The following is a 23,566-nucleotide window of genomic DNA, read 5'->3' on the forward strand; positions in this document are numbered from 1 at the left end:
TTTTTCATCCTAATGATGATCTGTTTCACTTTTATTGTGGGTTTGGAATTTCACACCTGGAATCGATTCCAGACCTTTTATCTGCTCAAGTGATGATGGATTAATGAGGGAACAGCCCATGCAGCCCCTGAAATAGCTTTTGAGGCAATTGTCCAATTACTTTTGGTGCCTCGAAAAAGAGGCGGCTACATATTAAGGAGCTGTAATTCCTAGACCCTTTTTTCAATTTTGATGTAAATACCATCAGCTGAGAGTCTGAACTAAGCCCATACTGAATTAAGCCCATATTAATTATATAACTATTTCGAAAATGTTTCGGTAAACAGCTAAAATAAAAAACTTGTCACTGTCCAAATATTTCTGGGCCTAAGTGTATATGATGTCTCACCATATTGGAGGATACAATGGCTTTGAGAAGATGTGTGTCTTTTCGTTTTATCCACTGATTAGGAAAATGTGCTGCAGGTTTTAGAAACTGGTGCCTTCTGAAACATGGAGTTCAGTCTTCTATTATTAATATAAAAAAGTCTGTCTGGTTTTTGTCCCTCTTTATGCCAAGAACAACAAATTCTTCAGCAACAGCGAACAAATAAGCAATAAATATTGTGTCTAGGATTTAGCCACTCCTCAGGTACCTGCAGTAGTCTGAAGTACTTTGCTCTATAAACTTCTTTTACATGTGAAAGGTGAAGGACAGGACATTTCATACCGAAAAAGGACATGCGTACGGGGACACTGTGATCATAAAAACACTGAAAGAAGAAAACATTTTTGTCACAAAGATTTCGTTTTCTTGTCCAAAGACGTGGAATGTTAGCGGTATGTTTGCTGCCCTCTGCTGAATCTGGGGTGAACTGCACTTGCGATGAAAATATTAGCAAGCGCTGTTAGTCCTGTGCTAGTTACTTTTCAGTGAGGGGCTGGGCCTTATTTCTTTGCCAGAAAAATGACTCCTGAAATGAAGAAATTATCCAAATTCAATACATCACACTTTTTTTTGTTTTATTCACAAACGACACCTTGCAACAAAGTTCTCATAAGTTGTTCCTCATGTTAGCATGAACGGCTTTTTTGTGTGTGATTTTAATGTTTTTGATATGAGCATTAACATTTGAAAATCGTGTGAAAGTGGATACATGTTCAGGTTTTCATTTATATGAAAATGATTGATGAAGAACCATCCTGAACTCACGATCATCTCAGCGCTCATCCTCTTCTAGATGAACTGATGTAATATTTTATTTTAAATAGAGATACTGCACAGAATTGAACCCCAGTATGTATGTTTGATGCTAGCGGTATACTGAGATGCTAACAATCTAAAGCTGAATAAAAATATGAATGATAAATGTTTTCACTCCTGACTTGAAATTTCTTACAGAAAAATCCTCAGCTTCAGCATTTAACTAAAGTGAAATTTCTACGATATCTTTTGTCAACTAAATGCTCCCATTTACAGTTTACTAAAGATTTAGGCACAGTTTTGGGCATCATATTTTCCCCCAGTGTGTATTGTCAGCTTCCATCAATGGTCGAGGAGGTAAAAGATCTTCCTCTGGGACACTACAAAGCCAGTCAACTGTTCCATCTTACCCAAAGGCAGCGTAATAGATTTGGAGAAACTTGCTATCTGCCCTCTTCCACATATTTAAGCTCCTGGATTGGTTAGCGTCCCTGTGATTGACAGCGCGGTGACAGTCATGTCATCCCTCCAACCCTGGGCTGCGATCGCACTACACTATTCTTTCCATTGACCTACATTTGTACACGTGAAGGGTGGAGACCGTGAACATTTTGCTGCTTTCTGAAGTTCGGTGACCTGCGGATTCGTGTCATGTGAAGACCGCCGGATGAACGATACATTATGGCGCACCCTCTTCAAAAAAAATTATAATGTAGAAAGACGTGTTGGAATATTTTAAAGAACCCGGCTTCAAAAAGATAGAAATTTTACATTGAAAAAAAAAAAGAAAGAAAGGGACTTTCGCTTTTCATTTATACTTTCCAGTACAATGAAATTCTTTCTTCGAATATCCCAGGTTTAAAAAAAATCATAAAAAAATCAAAGATTACGGATTAAAGTCGTAGCAATACATGAATAAAGTGGTAATCTTTTAAGGAATAAGTCAACCTGTGGCATCATTGGGATTCGAACCTGCACTCTGTTTCTATTGTGACTGTCATGGACCTCAAACTCCATCTAAATAAATTCACACACTATAAATGTCTGTATAATCAGTGGCGTTGGAGCTTCCATACCATTATTGTTGTATTTCTGATTGCAAAAAAAAAAGAATAAGGAAACTGCTGTGAAAGGTTAGCATATATCTATTTATTAATTTGTCCAATTATTTAAACTTTCTGGAATAATAGTAAACTCATATTCACAAAATGAAAGAAATTTCTGATCAATCAAGAATCATAGCATCGAGAAAATGAAAGCAATGATAATTACAATTATAGTCATATTTCGAATAGAATAATTGTCTTCTTAACAATATTAACATTCACAACATTTCTCCATACGCTGAGGTTTCCCACACGGTTAAACACTGAGCCTTTCCTTTCGCCAGGTACGTGTTTCGGTGGTTTCTAATAGAAATATATACATTCCTACGCTCCTAAAGCCCGTAAGAAGGACAGGGTGTGTATGGCTTGTCCATGTCTATGGCTAAGTTTAAGGGTAGGAGTCGACCCGCTTCGGGGCGTTTCATTCGGAAAGATTAGATACAAAAATCTCATGACTCCAAAAAAAACGAATATAGCGCTACACGATGGGAGGAGGGGGAAGAAATGTTTCACCAGCACAATCGTTCTCAGGAGGACTTTTATACACAAAAGGTGACTAGAGCATCTAGAAGGTTCTGCTTCATATTTCACTTATCAGCAGTTCTGAGCCACAGCTGGCGAAACGGAGCCGAGCTGTCTTACGGACCAAAGTTTCAGAACCAGAACAGTTAGGCACGGGGCACGGTTAGATTTTTTTTTGTTTTTCGTATTTTTTTTTTTAAATAAATAATATCAGAAGTGCAGACAAACGTTTATCAATACTTCCAACCACCACAGAAAAAGAAGAAGAAGAAGAAGAAGAAGAATCGTAATAAATAAATAAAAAAAAGCAAGTGACTAAAAACCTACCAGCAAAACCAACTAATGGTGTATATGTGTGTAATCATCTATCAAACATCAAGGAAGAATCAGGAAAGAAAAAAACAAAACAATAGGAACTTTTTAATTAAAAAAAAAAAAAAAAAAAGAATAAAACCATAGAAATGAACAGGTCTTGAATCCTCAGCTCTTATTTACACCAAATCCTAACTGAAGCTCACGAGCGAAAGAAATCAGCTATGGATCTCCGAAAAATAACTGATCGAACGGCGAGGAAAATCGAACAGAAGTGCCGGATCGATAAAATGGGATGCGCCTAATGGAAAGAAGAGGATAACGGTAGGACCGAATGAGGTATGATGCTACTACTTCCTTCTACGATCGTCGTTTGTGTGTGTAAGTGTGTGTGTATGTGCGTGTCTCCATGCTTTAGGAGAGTAGTATATAATACATTACCACTATATAGTACATTGGTAATGGATATATTTGTGCTTAAATAAAGTTCTAATAGAATAAAGATGGGCTATAAGGTCTAGTGTTATAAATACTAAAGCTAGACTTTTTTTTGTTTTTTTAAATATATAAATACTTCGATCATATAGAATTTTTTTTCGTCTTTACTGCAGTTTCCTCTTGAGGCGGGTCCCTGCCGTTAGCTGATGAAACCATGGTCGTCCTTCGGTGTTTTCCATCCGATCCCGTTCCTATTCCCTGGTTCTCTAGTTCACACGCACATGCATGCACACGCTCACAAAGGAAAAGACAAATCCGTTTGCATCGATGCCCAGAAGCACCGTTTTTTTGTTAAGTTTTTTTTTTACGCCGAATACGTCCCGTCGTTCACGTGCAGACGCAGGGCTACACTGGGGGTGTCGCTCGCCCCTGTGCGGGTGGTTTCTGCTTTTTTTTCAGACACGCGTAGGCACACGGCGGCGCTGGATCTTCGCCTGCGTCGTTTCCCGTCCCATCGACCGGATGAGATGAAGGGATGCTGATCCTTCGAAGTCATTAAAGCAGCAACGTCCGAACAGAGACAATATTATTCAAACATTATACTCTTTCAAACTCCACAGGTTGAAAAAAGAACCAAAAAAAGAAAAAAAGAGAGTGTCCTGTGCGCTCCTGTCGATGAAGTGTGTCTTTTTTTTTTTTCTTTTTTATTTCCCCTGTTTTGTATAGAGCTCTTTAGGCACAGAGAAGAGGCGCCGCCCCCAGCGCGCGGCACAGGAAGGGCTTTCTGAGCAGTATGGCGACGTCTGATTGGCTCAGAAAAGACCACACCTCCATAAAAAGATTGAAAAGGCTCTTTATAGGAAAAACGAACGAAACCCCCCCACCAAAAAAACAAAAAAACTACAAGAACAAAAAAACGTAAGAGTCATTATTAGAGCTCGTGAGGCTCGTGGGTTACGGTAGTTTGGTAATACGCACCCGTAACCGCATACTGTATACACACGAAGATCAACACAACCCCCTCGTACAGCCATCATGCTGAGAAGAACAAACACGCCTGCTGAGAGAGAAAGACATAGAGAGAAAGTCTGAGGTGGAATATGGGCGACGAGGAAAAAAAAAAAAAGGAGGGAAAAAATAAACCAGGATACATGAATCAGGTCCCTCTGTTTGTCGTTTGAATTTGTACCAAAGATTTGTGCCTAAAGTAATAATAGCCGAATAAGGATTAGAGTAAACAGCACCGAGTAGCTCATTTGTTAATCCACTACAGAAAAAAAAGAGGTGATTGTCATTATTTTGGCTCAGGGAGGAAAAGAGAGGGAGAGAAAGTAGTAGAGAGATAGAAACAATGTGCTCTTGTGTAGAAGATTTTGTGTGCTTATTGTGGTTTTGATGTGTCAGAGCGAGTTTTTTTGTTTTGTTTATGTTTTTTTTCCCCTCAGGCTCTTCCTCTTTCTCTCTCCTCTCTCAACCAGTCAGAATCAAGAGAGGGTCCTGGACTGGTGAGGGGTCCAGTCACATATCCTTTCGCGCTGCTGAGGTCCAATCATGTTCCGGTGTGCCCACCATAGATCGGCTAAGGAAGAGAAAGACAAAGTGAGCTCAGGAGGGCAGCAGGTGGCTCAGTGTCCAATGAAGGTCCACTTAGCCTTTGATTGACAGGTTCATTGCCAAGGAATCTTAGGTAGCATTTTTAAAAATCGCTTGTCGTGTCATTTGTGCAATTCACACAGCATTCACACTATAGGTTTTTAAATGACGAGTAAATCATACTGTATGAAGCGAAACACATTCAGATCAGCTAGCGCAAATGGCATGGGCATGATAATGATAATGATATGAGTGATCGATGGCAGTCAAGTAAGAGCACACACGAATGATTAAGATCGACCAAGGAAGAAAAAAAACACAAAAAAAACGACATGACTCATAACTCAACACTTTACTAATCCTGATAAGAAAATCTCCACCTCTTGAAAATCTCTCCAGGAGAGATAGGAAATAAATCGGTGTGCTTCATTTAGACCTGGCGTCTGAATGAATCATTCTTGCTATGACTAGTAACTTTCAAGCAAACGAACGATTGGATAAATATTTCTATATTTTTTAAAGCGCACATCTATTAAAAAAAAAGAAAAACTAGCACAGCTTAAAAGAACACTAGAGCCCTGACGAAACCTTGTTCTCACACTCTATTAAACAGACCCCCGTATAAAAAAAACCCTCTCAGCTAGTCTTCTTAGGAAATTCAAAACATGTATCTCAGCTAAAATTGCTAAATAAAAAATAAATTTTTTTTATTTTTTTATATATATATACTGTATATATATCATTAGCAATTCAGGCTGAGGTTCCAATTAATGGACAGATAAAAGTGAGGGGAAAAAATGGACAGATGGCTGCAGATTTTTCATCCACAGACTTCTGGAATGCTGGAATGTGAGAATTTTCGCTAGCGACAAGGCGCGTGTATTTGCACATTACAAAGCTCTCCCAATGTCCAAAAGGCCACATGACTAGCCCAGCCTCCCTCCCTGCATGGCCCAGAAGGCTGCGGCCCCAGCTGGTGAAGTGATGGCTGCCCCGGGGAAGCCGGTATTGCCACGTAGATCGCCGTTCTGGCTGATGTGCAGGTTTGGGGGCAGGGGAGGGAGAGCTCCGTTCCAAGGGGAGCTGGTTGTGGAAGAGAGAGCCGAGACGGGGTTCAGTGGAAGAACCCCCTCACCTACTGGAACCATGCTTTGCTCAACCGAACCCAGAGAGGAATATGGATCATCCTAACAGACAGAGGAACAGGAGGGCAAGGAGGGAGAGGAGAGGAGAGGGAAAGAGAACGGGGGAGAAGAGTGGAAGGTGGGCCACGTGTATGACATTACAGAGCAACTGATCAAGAATGTTAAGTAAAGGTAAAAAAGAAGGGAAAATGAAAAGCAAGGAGCAGTTACCCAGAATTAAAAAAAAAGCCACAAGTGAAAGGAACAGAAACATTCTGAGAAAAATACTATAGAAAAAGAGCTAGAACATTTAGGAGGCAAAAAGTACCAGTTGATACAGAGAAAAGGTAGTGTTTAAAGCAGAGGGTGTCTAGTAAGTGCTGCAGCCCCTACACACTCCAAACACCCTCCCACCTGAAACCCTGCGGTTCCACAGCCGGGTCCCAAATCTACCTATTTAGACCTACAGCAGGAGAGTTACCCTGAGGAACCTGATCCAATTACTTCCACTTGTGCGATTCCAGACAGGAAATTAATGCAATTCGCTGCTACACCTACATAATTTATGCCTCTTGATCAAACTACAAGTTACACCATATAGAGATGCATATATTATATTAGTGGCTACTGGAAATACAGTGGAGTGGAAATACAAAGAGTTGAATCAGAAATACAACTGAGGTAGGAAAGGCTGTTCAGGATTGTGGTTTGTTGCAAACGTTGTTAGCAAAAACTGGGCACAAGACAAGAGTATGCCCCAGACAGAATACCAACCATTCAGGGGTGTACACACATTTATTGCTTGCGAGCTACTTTTACAGTTTTTCTCAGTTGCTTTGCAGCGTTTCTCAGATCAGAAATAAATTTCTCAAAACTACTTGTTCAACCTCCACATCGTTTACTCACTTGTGCTCATCATTAGAACATTTCTTGTTGCTTTGATCAAATTGTGAATGCTTTTGTAATAGAATAATTTAATAGATTACATCTCGACATCGGTTCATTGTATAAGTCATTGAATGCAAAATGGTCAAACCAGTTGTTAGAATTGGTCATCCTTAATTTCTATTACAAATTTGTAAATTTGACTTGAATCGATGAATTGTGCAGATGAATCTTGAATCTTGAAACAGGTCAAAGGTGAATTTTGTGAACCTCTAATTGGAGAGTGTTTACAGACAGAGCAAAGTAAAAAATTATACATTTTGGAAACGGATGAACAACCAAGAAACGAACGAACTTTTGTACAGTACAGTAAAAGTGTGAATCCTTTCTGGTCTTTTGCAATCAATATAATTCAAATATGCAATCAAATAAATGAATTTGTGCTGCTGAAATTTATAGATACCAAACAGAAGGAAGTAAACATTTTGTGCATTTTTACTTATAGTAACCCAAACCGTAGTTTATATCAAGAAATCCTGAAACTGTGACAACACGACTAAACATTTTGATGATTTTGTTTGTAAACAATGACAAAGGGACTTTTCATTCTGATGGGAATGAGATGTTCATTGACACAAATACTTACTTTTGAGAGATGAATTTAGGATTTTGAGAAAAGTATCCAATGTGTTGTGCTGTTTGCACAAATTGTTTAGAGAAATGCACTTACTGGTTTGCAAACATAAAGGATGATTTAAGAAACTCTCCAAAGCAACTGAGAAAAACTGTAAAATGCCTAAGACAAAATGATGTACGCACAATGCTAGATAGTGTGTTTGACCGCGCATGCATGGTGATCTGTGTGTTGGAAAAGAATAAATCTTAGACTGGCCGTCCTATATGTGATGATAGACTAACATCCACATTTTTTCGGTGAATGGTATTCAATCTCTCCATATTACCTCAGCAATCTACTGGTCAATCGTGATCCTAGAAAAGGGGTCACCAATATGGTGCCCGCGGGCATTAGGTCACCTGCAAGGACCACATTAGTTTTTATACTATTCTTTTTTAAATCACACTTGCATTGGTATGAATTTAAAAATGACAATATATATACAAAAAAAAAAAAACTTAAAAATATGTTTCATATTAGATTAGAACTGGTCTCCAAGTTGATTTTTGGATATTACATAATTGATAATCTGCAAAATCATGAAGCAACGTAGTGCATGATTTGTTAAAAATTGTTAGTGGCTAGTGAAAATGTTGTAGAAGTGATCATTTGAAGAAAAAAAAAAAGTTTCGAATATTGATATTGATCTGTTTCCTACCTTGTTACCTCGTTGTTGATAATTGTGAAAAATCATTAACATGATCAGTGTCTTCACATAGATTAATATTATTAATTATTAATAATAGCATACAATTAAAGGTAAATTGAGAAAATTTGTTATTTCAGAAGTGTATATCAAACTGGTAGCCCTTCACATTAAACGGTACCCAAGAAGTAGCTCTCAGTTTCAAAAAGGTTGGTGACCCCTGTTTTAGACCTATTTATTTTCTTATTTACCAAAGTGTTTTAGGGAGCCAAGAAGAAGTACCTAGAGGAAACCCATGCCCAAGAAGAAAACCCATAAAAAATTCTTGGAGAAGTGATAACAGTACTGTCTCCTGCAGTTTAGAAATGGCCTTATCTATTTGCACATTAATGGACCACACATTATTCCTTTGCCAAATAACTCCAAAATGTGTAAGTACAGACTATATAATTACATTGAGGAAACTAAGTATTTGAACACCCTGCTATTTTGCAAATTCTCCCACTTAGAAATTATGGAGGGGTCTGAAATTGTCATCGTAGGTGCATGTCCACTTTGAGAGACATAATCTAAAAAAAAAGAAAAATCCAGAAAACACAATGTATGATTTTTTAACTATTTATTTGTATGATACAGCTGCAAATAAGTATTTGAACACCTGAGAAAGTCAATGTTAATATTTGGTACAGTAGCCTTTGTTTGCAATTACAGAGGTCAAACGTTTCCTGTAGTTTTCACCAGGTTTGCACACACTGCAGGAGGATTTTGGCCTCCTCCACACAGATCTTCTCTAGATCAGTCAGGTTTCTGGCCTGTCGCTGAGAAACACAGTTTGAGCTCCCTCAAAGATTCTCTATTGGGTTTAGGTCTGGAGACTGGCTAGGCCATGCCAGAACCTTGATATGCTTCTTACAGAGCCACTCCTTGGTTATCCTGGCTGTGTGCTTGGTCATTGTCATGTTGGAAGACCCAGCCTCGACCCATCTTCAATGCTCTAACTGAGGAAGGAGGTTGTTCCCCAAAATCTCGCAATACATGGCCCCGGTCATCCTCTCCTTAATACAGTGCAGTCGCCCTGTCCCATGTGCAGAAAACACCCCAAAGCATGATGCTACCACCCCATGCTTCACAGTAGGGATGGTGTTCTTGGATGGTACTCATCATTCTTCTTCCTCCAAACACGTTTAGTGGAATTATGACCCAAAAGTCTATTTTGGTCTCATCTGACCACATGACTTTCTCCCATGACTCCTCTGGATCATCCAAATGGTCATTGGCAAACTTAAGACGTGCCTGGACATGTGCTGGTTTAAGCAGGGGAACCTTCCATGCCATGCATGATTTCAAACCATGACGTCTTAGTGTATTACCAACAGTAACCTTGGAAACGGTAGTCCAGCTCTTTTCAGGTCATTGACCAGCTCCTCCTGTGTAGTTCAGGGCTGATTTCTCACCTTCCTTAGGATCATTGAGACCCCACGAGGTGAGATCTTGCATGGAGCCCCAGTCCGAGGGAGATTGACAGTCATGTTTAGCTTCTTCCATTTTCTAATGATTGCTCCAACAGTGGACCTTTTTCACCAAGCTGCTTGGCAATTTCCGTAGCCCTTTCCAGCCTTGTGGAGGTGTACAATTTTGTCTCTAGTGTCTTTGGACAGTTCTTTGGTCTTGGCCATGTTAGTAGTTGGATTCTTACTGATTGTATGGGGTGGACAGGTGTCTTTATGCAGCTAATGACCTCAAACAGGTGCATCTAATTTAGGATAATAAAAGTAGTGGAGGTGAACATTTTAAAGGCAGACTAACAGGTCTTTGAGGGTCAGAATTCTAGCTGATAGACAGGTGTTCAAATACTTATTTTCAGCTGTATCATATAAATAAATAGTTTAAAAATCATATATTGTGATTTCTGGATTTTTTTTTAGATTATGTCTCTCACAGTGGACATGCACCTACAATGACAATTTCAGACCCCTCCATGATTTCTAAGTGGGAGAACTTGCAAAATAGCAGGGTGTTCAAATACTTATTTTCCTCACTGTATATATATATATATATATATATATATATATATATATATATATATATATATATATATATATGTACCTTTGAGTTTATGGGAACTAATATGTCTTATTTGTGAATTCTGCCTTCCTATAAGCATATGCCATGGTGGTTTCCAGATCCTTGATTTGCTCTAGATTTTTTTAACGGTATTGCTGGGTCTGAATGCTGGAATGCTAGATTTATTGAATATTTTTGAAAGTGACATAGAGAATACATCTTATTCAATTTGCTCTGTAGTGTTAGTGGACAGGTTTTCAGAAAGATAGAATAAAAAGGTTTGTGGTTATGCAGCATTGTTTGGATGGAGTGTGCTCTGCATCTTGTGAAGCTCTGCAGTGTCTGGGACAAGACTTGTTAATGAAGTGGGCAAGTATCTGATGTATGTGCGTCTTTATGCAGAATGATTTAAAAAGTAATTTAAATTCAAGGTGCTTTTTTATTACAGTGGTACCCCGCTTATCGACCAGCTCAGACATTGACCTTTTCGCTTAGCGAACAGTTTTTCGACCGATATTTGCGCCCGCTGAACGACCAAATGCCCGCTTATCTACCTTCTTTTTACCCCAACCCACGTGGAGCGAGGGAAAGGATCTTCCCAGTCTCGCCTCAGCCTTCGTGGAGAGAGCATCTATCGTAAATTAAACTTCTGTTTGTGAACAATATAGTGTTATTTAGCGGTCAATATAACAATTTAGTGCGTGTATATTGTACATACTATACTTTGTTTGAAGTGCAAAGTCTTTTTTTTGTTTAAATTTGTGAAAATACTCTAGAAATATGGGTCTAAAAAAAGCTAGTGATGTCAAGGCCAAGCGGCATGTGATTTCTATGGAGACAAAGAGAGAAATTATCTCTAAGTATGAAAATGGTATGCGTATCAAAGATCTTGTTGCTATGTATAATTTACCTAAGTCTACTATATGTACATATTTGGCCAATAAGGAAAAAATTTAAGAAACAAATGTCTTGCCCAGTATGTCGCGTAATGTTAACTTAAAACAAAGACCACAGGCTATGAACGAGATGGAAAAATTACTCGTTCTGTGGATAAAAGAGAAACAGCGAGTGGGTGATAGTGTTGATCAGGAAATAATTTGTGAAAACGTGAAATAAACTTACGGAAATCTATTATTTATGTACCTGTATCATTTTATGTATTATTTAGTAATTTGTTAATTAATGGGTATCGGTGGAGGTCAGGAACGGATTAATTGGTTTTCCATTATTTCTTATGGGATAATTACATTCGCTCTTCGACCTTTTCGCATTTCGACCGGTTTTAAGGAACGGATTAAGGTCGATAAGCAGGGTACCACTGTATTTTTAAACGGGTTAACCTGCTTTCCATCTAGTTGCTAGATGGCTGGACTTTTTTTTTTTGGACGTAAAAAATCAACTTAAATTAGAGTCCACTCGAGATCTTCCAGTCCAACTCATGTAAAGCATATCTTCATGGAGTTGGCTTTGTGCACAGGGGCAGTGTTTGGGTCTCCTTGTTGAAGTGAAGGGAAAATTTGATGCTACAGCATCCAGTGAGATCCTAAACAATTGTGTGCCCCCAGCTTTGTGGTAAGTTTGGGGAAAAACAACATTAAGGCTGAAAAGGTCAAGTGTCCCAATGCTTTTGCTGATATAGAGTATGTGGTTGCAAAAAAAAAACCCCACAAAACTTTACTCCCATTGTAAGCAAGCTATATCTATATATTTGTTGTATATCTACAAGCACAAGTAAAAGTTTGAACTATACACAAGTAGTGTGTTAAAGTAAGCAGCTGCTCTGCTTTTAGAATGAAATAAGAGACCTAGTTGGTCCCCTATAATGTGAGTAGCATCAATCTAGTACTGTATCTGTATTTAGATAGATAGATAGATAGATAGATAGATAGATAGATAGATAGATAGATAGATAGATAGATAGATAGATAGATAGATAGATAGATAGATAGATTGATTGATTGATTGATTGATTGATTGATTGATTCATCCCAAAAGAGGAATTTACAAATTTCCTAATATTTCCTTTAAAAAGCCACAAAAACACAAACCACCAAAACAAATGCAAACACTGTTCATAAAAATGGTTGCATTCAGGTTGCACTTTCTCACAAATACAACAAATAAGGTTCATAATGGCGCAAATTAAAAAACAAACAACACACCGCAGCACCCTGTAGTGTTGTGTAATACACAACAAACTCATACGAGCACAAATACCACAAATATGACGATGAATGAAGATCTGATCTGATGCACGCTGATACATGGTACAGTAAGAAGAGTTCGATTGCAATGGGATGACAAAACAGCAACTGCATACGTTTGCATGCACATATATCAATAATATAATCTTGGTTTGGAAAGTGTATTGTAGAACAGAACAGAACCATAACGTGGTGTTTGGCTGATTGGATAATTGCATGAATGAGCAGTTGTACAGGCGTTAAAAGCTGTTGGTTTGTATTTAACCTCAGAAAGTCCTTTTTTTCAACATACATAGGCCAGGTTATGGATCAAATTAATTCCGGTTTCTCAGTGCATGGAAACGTGTGTTTTAGCCAGTACTGTACTGCAGTTGGCTGCACGTGTGTATGTGTATATGAAAGAGACAGACCTCTCCTGTAAATATTCGGGATTTGAGGTCAGACTCGCCACTGCCTCTCAACTCATCCTCCACCGCCATCAGCCTGGAACACAACACACATCAACACGATCACAAAACTCCACAATCACAGAACGAAACAGTCAAACGACACACACATACAACACAAATTACAGAGGACATGCAGCAAGGCGTTTGCATACAACACAACACCAAAGCGCAATCACAATCATGCTAATAATATACACAAACCTAAGATTATATGCACCTTGCGTCTATAGAGAGGTGCATCAAATAACAGTCAGCTCTAAATATTTGGTTTCACTTTATCTAAAATGATTAACTTTCATTTTATTTGTTCACTAAATACTAATGGTTCTTCGACTTTGTGACATAATACTGTCATTTTATTTATTAATTGAAAATCCGTATAGTGAAAGATCGCTTTACAACTTTGTCTTTGTATTCTAACGAGTTTTTTACTGCTGCATTATCGAGAGCATCCTGACCAACTCCATCACTGTATGGTACGGAGGCTCCACTGTGTGTGAACGCAAAGCCCTGGAAGGGTTTTCAAAACCGCCTGACACATCACTGGCACCCAACTACCTGCCATTGAACACCTTTACCACAGCAGATGTCTGCGCAGAGCTCACAACATCATCAAGAACTCTTCACATCCCAGTCACAAACTGTTTAACCTCCTTCCATCAAGAAGGAGATACAGGAACATACGCAGTAGAACCAGCAGGTTCAGGTACAGCTTTTTTCCATCCTCCATCACATTACTGAACTCAACACTACACTGCTAGATCACTGTAAAAACACTGTATATAACGTCTGTACAATTATACATACAATGTACATTTTGTAATTTCCATACTCCTCATTCTCTACACAAATTGTGCCTTAAATACATCTGCACTATTTTTTTTGTGTATCTATATATACACACCTTACTGTACATATACCGTATTTTCCGGACTATAAGCCGCTACTTTTTTCCCACGCTTTGAACCCCGCGGCTTAAACAATGAAGCGGCTAATTTATGGATTTTTCCTGGGTTTTTCCCGGTTTCACAAACTTCAAGCAAAAAAACTGAACCCCATAACATTAGACCAATGAAATTGCCGAACGGGTTCAGGTGAACCAATGAAACTCTTTATATTAAATCAGATGCGCTCCCACTGAATCTAGCCACACCACATCATAAATAAGGATGAGGTTCCTCTGACGTTTGATCTGCCGCTCACTCGGACTGTCTACAGGAAATGCGAATCATTCATCACGCTAAAAAACAACCGGGCATGAACAAACACACTTCACCTGTGTTCTAAGCTGCACGGCATCGGGAGAAAAACTTCACCGATGGTGATTTTTAAACGCACGACGATGCCAAAAGATAAACTCTTGAGAGAAATTGTGAAAGGAAGAAGGAAGACAGTGAACTATGACTTTCTTGGTAGGCCACTGTTTAGATACAAGCCGTGTAACAGACACTGTCTTTCATTAAAGCCTGTGTAAAGTTCATTAGTTTCAGTGTGACTGCGGCTTATAGACAGGTGCGGCTTATTTATGTTCAAAATAAAAATCTTTGTCAAATTCAGTGTTTGCGGCTTATATATGGGTGCGCTTAATAGTCCGGAAATTACGGTACATATATTTTCTGTACTTGTTTATTCAGCTTTTGCACATTTTTTCAATGCCACAGCCTTCTACTTGTTCCTTTACAACAGTGTCTGTACATTTTTCATTGTCATAGACATAACTATTTAGTTGTATTTTTTAACAATGTATGAACATCTTTTCACTGCTATAGACTTTATATGTATTCACTGTACATACTTTTACATATATACATTTATCTGCAATTGTCAATTTGCTAAATTGTTACTATTTGCACTTCTGGTAGAGGCATTTCGTTGCTATGCGATGACAATAAACTTGTAAACTCCAAACTGTAAAATTAAACACATCTGGTCAGAGGGCTTGTAAATTTAACCTTAAGGTTTTTGAAATTTTTGGAAATCTGAACAAATTGCCAAATTTTGCATTGAAATAAGCAAAAATCATTCATCATTGTAGTGAGTACTGTATGGTATGAGGAGTAGTTAAACTAATAAAGAATAGTAGTCAATGTATAAAAAAAGAATCAGAATAGCACATGCTGGAAGTTAGTAGAAAAATAACACCGATAATCATAATTGCGCATGCTGGAATCTTGTAGCCTCCTAAAATGTAGGTAGCCTCAATCAGCCTAGATCTTTAAGAATAGCAGGTGCTACAGAGCTGTAAGATGATGCTTGAGAAAGAGGACTGTTGGGCAGGTGAAGGCATCCAGGTTATTCAGAGATGCATGAAATCATTGCAGGTTATTCCATAGTTGAACAGCAACACTGAAACATGCGACATGCGATTTTATTTATTTACATTTTCAGGTATTCGGTCATATATTTGTATGAACTAAGAATATTCTTTCCAGCAGAGAAGAAAGAAAATTGCACCTTATTGAATGCCAGCAGGTTCAAAGTGAGTTATATTGTATATATTTAAGTTTTACTATATTTGTGATATAAATGTACGTTTTATACTATTTGTGGTATTTATTAAAAGTGCATTCTATTTATGATTTTTCAATGTTTGCTATATTTTTTAAATATATTTTTTAAATCTATTTTGCATGACATTTAAGTTTTATCCTTTTTGTTTATTATATTCAAGTTTTGATTTGTGTATTTAAGTTTTATTCTACTTGTTTTATATTTTCGGGTTTTAATCTATTTGTTTCATATATAGTTAGGATTCATATAAGTTTGTTTCATATATAGTTTCATATAAGTTTTAATCTAATTGTTTTATATATTCATATAAATATATATATATATAGTATATAGACATATACTATAGTTATCTATTAAAATATAATAATGCAAATATTGAAATAATGGAGACAAAATCAGCTGTTTTAAAAAAACATTGAACAGAATTATTTTTATCTGATTTAAGTTTTTCATCTGTTGACTGAGTTTGAAGCTGTTTTATGCTATTGATTTTTCTGTTTGTGCTTTATGATATATTTATTTGTTAAATATTATTATAGAGAAGAAGTAGCTTAGTGGCTAAGATGTTGGGTCCTGAGTTCACACCACTGCTGGACCCTTGACTGAAGCCCTCCTTTTTTGCCTCTACTCATCATGACCCAACATGATGACTGTAATTTGCACAGATAGGAGGTACAGTAGAACTACATTGTGTAATCAGCTGCTGTCATAACTTAGTGTACTGCTTTTTCAAAGTGTGTTCTTATAGTTTTTTATGGATTAAAAGATTATAATTTCTTGCTCAAGATTTCCCAAGTTAATACCAATGTCTGGTCAAAATCCCACGTGAATTGCTGCATTGGAACTGTGGTTAATAAGAAAAATTGATGAGTTGAATACTCATTTCCCCCACTGTATGTGCTATCAATTTGCTTTCTGTTTGAGGTTTATTGATCTCTGTTTAAGTGTAATCTATTAATATACAACCCCAATTTCAAAAATGTTAGGACACTGTCTAAAATGTAAATTAAAACAGAATGCAATTAATTGCAAATCTCATAAACCCATATTTAATTCTCAAAAGAACATAGAAAATGTGGAAACTGGGGAAATTTAATTTTGAGGAAAAAAACAAGATCATTTTGAATTTGATGGCTGCAAGATGTTTAAAAAAAAGTGGGAATGTGGCAACAAATGTCTGGAAAAATTAAACAATTAAACTAGCTGTAACATTGTTAATTAGGTAAGTGTAAATTGCAACTTATTAGGTTAATTAACAACAGGTCAGTAAGATGATTGGGTATAAATAGTGTACCAGAACTTCACTGTGAAAGACTGTGTGTACAAATTGTGAAACAATTTTAAAATAATTTTCCTCAGCATTTGAATATCTCATTACGTACAGTACGATATCATCAAAAGTTTTAAAGAACTTGGAGAAATCTCTGTCTACATGGGACAAGGAGGAAAATCAACGCTGCATCCTAACCACTAGACCACCAGGGAACCTCACACATATGGGACAACTGGTCTGCTCATTTCCCAGCTGTATACGGACAGAAGACGTGATGCTACACAGTGGTATATTTTGGTAAATGGTACATTTGAGACCCGTTGCAGCCATCAAATACAAAATGTCCTAATTATTTTCCTTAAAATGGTAATATTCTCAGTTTCAACATTAGATATGTTTTTTATTGTTAATAGAATATGAATTTATTAGATTTAAAAACATTGGGCTTGTGATAATTTTCAATCATTTTGAGTTTGAACCTCTTTGAGTTAATTTAAGAAGATTTAGTTTTAAGCCCCAGCACCAATAAGCTTCCACTGCTGTGCACTTGAGCAAGGCACTTAACCCTATCTGCTCCAGGGGGCACCATACCATGGCTAACCCTGTGCTCTCCTGACTCCAGCTTCCTGACAAGTTGGGATATGCTAAAACCTTTCTGGAAACGTCATAGCTCTGGGACTGATTTATTAATTGGAAGGTCGGGGGTTAATTTCCGCAAGCTATCCAATTGAATTTGAATCATTCTGGGTTTAAGTTATCCCAGTGAGTTTTAATTATATGAATTTAGTTTTTATTTATTTGTATTTTATGACATTTGTGTTGCCTATTTGAATTTTAGTATGCTGTATTTGAGTTAATCTATTTTAGTTTTAATAGGCATTCAAAATTTGAACCTAATTTACATAATAAAACTACGAACAGACATGAGGAAACTGCCTGCAGTTCTGTTAGCACACTTTAATAACTGTTTGCATATCCATATACACTAAGCTTCCCGGGATATAACGTCTGTCCTGGGATAAACGCTATTTTAACCTTATGGATGTTTGATGGTATTTTGTCCAACATCTTATCTTGCAGCAGTCTCAGATATAAAAACATTTAGCTTAATTTATTGCAAATCTTTGCAGTAATTGGACTGTGCATCATGTAGAATATTAATACATGACGGTAAATTGGGCGTATAAATAAGAACTGTTAGGCAGGAGCTTGTTTCCATGCAGCTGAAGCTGATTCATCAGTTGCACTCAAATCCCAGGTGGATTTGATGCCATTTTAATATGCAACAGAGCATATCGACATAACCACACCATAGTAAGCAAGACAATCACGAAGACCAGTGTATGCAAATAAGAAAAATACATAAAACACGACTCCACTCACATCCAAGTCACAAGACGACATGCAGAACAATAACACATATAAAACGCTCAAATGACGTGAGAATCAGAGTGCTGAACCCTTCCCAGATATTTGGACATTATGTGGTGGCCTGCATGCTTTCTTTTGGGCTTTACTGAGACTGCTCCTTCACACACACATACACACACACACACACTGTGCCTTAACGGAATTGTGACCTGCTGATGATGCCTTTGATCTGCGAGTCTTTCTCCAGCTGTTGCTGCCTCAGCCTCCTCTCGCTGTCGTCCAGCCGGCTCTGGTACTGTAGCAAGATCTTGTTGGTCTGCTGCTCTTGGGAGTGCAGCCTGCGTTCGTACTCCTCCAGCTTACGGTGGGACATCATCAGACGCTCTTTCAGGGAGTGGATTTCCTCTTCGTACTCACGCACCTGTTCACACAGATATATACATATAATATTATTGTTGTTATTAGACCCCACTGTTTTTTAGAGCTTTTAAGCTTCATCCACCACAACCGGCCACCAACCTTCAGCCTGTTCTAACATCACAGAGGTTCAAATTGGCCAAAATTCCCATTGGCTAATAATGTGATTCTAATATTATAAATATCATTAGAGAATTGTATATACAATATATAGATGGCGCCGGTGAGGTCGGCTGCCGTCATGAATGCTCCGGTTACACGTTGTCTTTTTTGTTTATTTTATATTTTTATTTACTTAGTTACCGTTCCATTTCTTTATATATTTTCTATTTTATATATTTTATACTTCTTATTTATCTGCCTTCTTTTTTTCTTGGTATATTTGTTCTCCTCGTTCTATTCCCTCATGCCGGACCGTCGTAAAAAGCATTTCACTGCATGTCGTACTCTGTATGTATGTGTATGTGACAAATAAAATTTGATTTGATTTGATACATTGCTAAAAGTTTGCAAACACCTGGTCATAAGTATGGTTTTATTTGCACTTACAATTCGCTCCACTCTTCTGGGAAGATGTTCCACTCGATTTTTTAGTGTGCTTGTGGAAATTTGTGTTAATCAGCCATGTTAGTAAAGTCAGGATCAAGTGTGAAGAAGCTTTTATTGTCATTTCGACCGTATACAGCTGACGTAGTTCACAGTGAAATAAGACAACGTTCCTCCAGAACCCTGGTGCCACATAGTCAACATATAGCTACATAACAGAAAAACACAGATCTAAGGACTAGTAAGTGTTCTCGCCACATAAAGTGCATTGTGTGCAACCTGGTGCAAACAGTGCAAAGGAAAACACAAGACAGTGTAGGACAAATACACAAAACACGAAATAGCGCCGCTAGTAAACCTACTGTATATTATACTGTGCAGTGTGCAAGCACTGTATACAGGAGTGTACTTGTAAAAAAATAAAAATAATAAATAAAACACAAACTGTAAAGATAGAAAGTTGTGCAAAACAGCAACAGCAATAACTGAAGTAGGTGAGGTGAGCAGTCCTGGGGTGCAGTCGGCATTCCAATTAATCCTAAAGGTTTTTAGTAGGGTTGAGATCAGAGCTTTATAGCAGGCCACTCAAGAGCTTCCACTCTAAATAATATATATCTTCACAGAGCTCGCTTTGTGCACAGGGGCATTCCCATGCTGGAACAGATATGTTTTTCCATGTTTAAGTGAATGCAAAATTTGAATACAGCGCATCCAAAGACATCCTGTACAACTGTGTGCTTCCTACGTTGTCGTAACAGTTTGGAGAGGAACCACATATGGCAGGAAAAGGCAGGTGTCCCAATACTTTTGTCCATACATAAAAATGTAACCAATCCGATCCATCTGAGACTCGTCTATGCTCTTAGAACGCTCCTTTAGTTTTAGGTGCTCTCTTTTTCTGTTTTTGAGTTTGTTTGTATTTGAGATTTAAACTTAATTTATACATAAAAACTACAAACAGATATGAGAAAACTGCAGTCCTGCTGATATCATTAGGAAATTAAATATTTATAAAATTATAACTAACCCGGTCCAGCCGAGACTCGTCCATGCTCTTAGAATGCTCCTTCAGTTTCAGGTCCTCTCTGTCCACACGCAGACTCTCGATGTCAGCGGACAGGTGTGGCATGTTGGACACCCAGGCGACTGTCCGCTCTGATGCAGGGGTCGGAGGGTTTAGTGTGGATGGAGACTTAGAGCCCTAAACACATGAACAAAAAAAGAGAGGACATTTAAAATATATATATATTACAGGTTCAAAAGTATTTTATATAATAAAGAAAAAAAATTGCATGCAGCAAGAGACTGCACTTTTACTAACAATCTGTTTGGGATTCACAAAAAATCTGCTATGACCCCGTAGTGCTGAACTGAATGAGACAAAGTTTGACTCATGGAGTCAAACCTCTTTTTTTCAAAGGTGGACACTGTACTTAAGTGAAAGTTTAAATGGAGCATTTTTACTTTTACTGAAGTCACATTTTACCTTCTGTATCTCTACTTTAACTCAACTACATGGTTTGTGTACTTGCTTGTTTCTGATTTTAGATGTATTTGTAACACTTGCTTGTATATAAATGCATCCCTGGTCCAAATAAATGTAAACAAACATCCACATTTGACCTGCTTCATAAATTATAATACTGCATCCAAACCAGTGATTTTTATCTGATGCTTTAAGTCTCACTAAAATGTCTAAATCTTCAGTATTTTTATTCATATACATCACTTATTGATCTCTAACTCCTGGTTTTACTAACCAAACTTACATTTGTTCAATTTGCAAGTTGGCATGGTTTTCTGCATGATCATTTCATGAAATTCTCAGTTCCGTTTAGATCAGCATATGCTATATTGACAGTGTTGTATTGTGAATAGTGGTCTGTTTGTGTGTACCTGCTTGTTAGCAGTTGGTTTCAGTAGGTGCTGTTGGTTGGATTGCTGAGCAGATTTAGCAGGAGTATCGTTCTGAGAATTTTCTGTATTCTCATTAGCACCCCCTTGTGGTGGCTGGCTGTCACTGGCTGTGCTGGATTGGTGAGGGAGACCAGGGGCAGGGCTGTCTTTAACCGACAGCTGCTGCCGTGGCAGTGGCCTTGCTCCAAAACTTGACTCAGGTGACTGAAGGAGGTTTCCACTCTGGGGTCGGGCCTTGGGTGGGGTGGAGTTAGCAGCTGAGCTGACGGACAGCTGGTGGGAAGGCTGAGGCTTCATACGCTGCATCGGGGGAGGAGCCATAGAGGTTTGACGAACAGGGTGCATGGTGGCCGGGGGTGTCGCGACTGAGGCAGGTGTTCCGGTGCCAGTAGCAGTCTGAGGGGCCATGCCCATTAAAACCTGCTGATGGAGATTCTCCTGGGAGGCAGACAGAGAAACAATGCATGTATATTATACAGAAAAAGAAACATTTTATTGCAAGCCATCAAATCAGGCAATAGTGTATATTCAGCTGTGTATTTATCAAATTAAATTCAAGATATGAAGCAAGAAAGCAGCAGTGCATCTTTATCAATTTCTGAGGTTATTCATGGTATTCAATTCTATTTTTATTAAATAAGACATAACTTAGTGCAACTTTTTCATCAAACTTTTAAGCTCAAGGCACCATGTATTCGACTTTCATAAAACTTTAGCAGCAATCCTTAAATTACAAAAGCCTGTTCAGGCCCTAGCATTGGCATTAGATTGTGTTAAAATATAACCCAAATGCTATTCTAGTGTTTAATTTATTTCATTATTTCTAATATTTTTAAATGGAAACTTTTGTTATGTGAGAGAACAAACCTACAAATGAGTCTTTAGTAGTATTATGTAGATGGGATCATATAATGGATATAAAACAATAGAGATTTTAGCCAAGAGAAAAGATATTAGCATATTGCATTTACTGTGTAGATAATTGCATTGATTTTACTGTATAGATGTAATTTGTAACACAATCTAACAATTAATCAATCAATTATTGCAATAAAAGAAGGCAAATTCGATCATTGCTACTCGATTGTAGACAAACTGTACTTGTCCCACGTTTGCAGTAGTTCTCGTTACAGCATACCTGCACCTGCAGCGAAAGCTGTCGGCGGGCGTAGTCAGCCTGGTTGTGGCGAGTGTAGTCGTCGCTGTAGCTGTGCGAGTGCACAATGCTGGGCTGCACCAGGCTGTTCTGCGAGCGCATCGCTGAGAGATCCTCACTGCGAGAGAACCCACCATGGCCAAAAGCTGGCACGCCGAAGCCCGCATGCCCGTTCTCGGGCTCGGGGGCGAGCAGGAGTGGTGGGGCGTGCGAGGCATGGGGTGGACCATGGTACTGAGGCCCATCTGTCGCCAAGTGGAACAGCGGGTTCTGGAAAGAGAGTGGCACGTGCATGGCAGCTGCTGCATGCTGCTGCTGCTGGGAAAGCGAGTCCGAGGCCAGGCCACCCGAATGGCTGAACCTCATGCCCCCAAGCCGCAGAGGTGCGCCCCCGAAACTGCCCAGTCCAGCAATCGAGCCCTGTGACGAGTTCAGCATGTCGTTAACAGAGTGCAGGTTGGAAATGCTGTTGATTCGTGAGTCCTGCAGGTCCATCATAGATACACTCTTATTCACACTCAGCACCTAGGAAACACGTGCAAAAATCAGCACCAGGTTCTGGTATAGTAAAGCCAGTTGATTGCTTGTGTGGCCAAAAATCAACTCAGACATACAGGACTTTCTTCAGATTTTTATATCAATGATATTTAATCGAATAAAAGAATTTGGTAAAGGTGAATAAATTTGTGAAATATAGCTGATGGTTTTATTCAACTGTAAGTCTTGCCAATCAACCATTGTAGGAAATACCAGTAAGTCAGGAAGAATAGACAAAGTCAAGCCCAGTGAAGTCAGGCGGATCGAGACAAGTTAAATAAAAGTCTGGTCAAATCAAGTCAGGTCAAATGAAGCCCAATTAAGTCAACTCAATTTTAGACAAATAACAGTTTTGCATGTAAGCGCCCATCATTGCACATCTCAACAGTAATGAAACTATAATAAATGGTCATTCTGTGCCACCCAGATAAGGATTTCTGGGTTCTCTTTTGAGTCTGGTTCCTCTCAATCTGTTTTTCCTTGCCACAGTCCCCACTGGCTCACTCATTAGTGATACACTTACTGAGTCTATGGGACATGATCTCCTGCAGTCTCTCTGTAGGATTTATGTAGGATTGTTTCAATAAGAGGAGACTCTCATAAACCACATGCCCTTGCTTACAGTACAGGCTTCTT

The 23,566-nt window shown here is 38.3% G+C and overlaps 1 protein-coding gene across 7 annotated transcripts in view; it reads right to left on the reverse strand.

Annotated features, from left to right (window-relative positions):
• syngap1a (synaptic Ras GTPase activating protein 1a) overlaps window positions 1-23,566 on the reverse strand; it is a 178,277-nt gene that overhangs the window by 3,197 nt on the left and 151,514 nt on the right. For 3 of the 7 annotated variants that reach the window (XM_046858980.1, XM_046858985.1, XM_046858987.1), the window contains 6 exons: window positions 22,376-22,918; window positions 21,217-21,675; window positions 20,348-20,521; window positions 18,567-18,778; window positions 13,164-13,236; window positions 2,313-6,341 (listed from right to left, as the gene is read on the reverse strand). In XM_046858980.1, coding sequence (XP_046714936.1) covers window positions 6,081-6,341; window positions 13,164-13,236; window positions 18,567-18,778; window positions 20,348-20,521; window positions 21,217-21,675; window positions 22,376-22,918 — 1,722 coding nt within the window. In that variant the 3' untranslated portion in view covers window positions 2,313-6,080. Of the gene's footprint in view, window positions 1-2,312; window positions 6,342-13,163; window positions 13,237-18,566; window positions 18,779-20,347; window positions 20,522-21,216; window positions 21,676-22,375; window positions 22,919-23,566 lie in introns of those variants that run through there. The other 4 variants (XM_046858981.1, XM_046858983.1, XM_046858982.1 and 1 more) reach the window with 4 other exon arrangements.

The sequence above is a fragment of the Silurus meridionalis genome, chromosome 10 (assembly GCF_014805685.1).
Source record: "Silurus meridionalis isolate SWU-2019-XX chromosome 10, ASM1480568v1, whole genome shotgun sequence".
In the NCBI taxonomy this organism is placed as follows: domain Eukaryota; kingdom Metazoa; phylum Chordata; class Actinopteri; order Siluriformes; family Siluridae; genus Silurus; species Silurus meridionalis.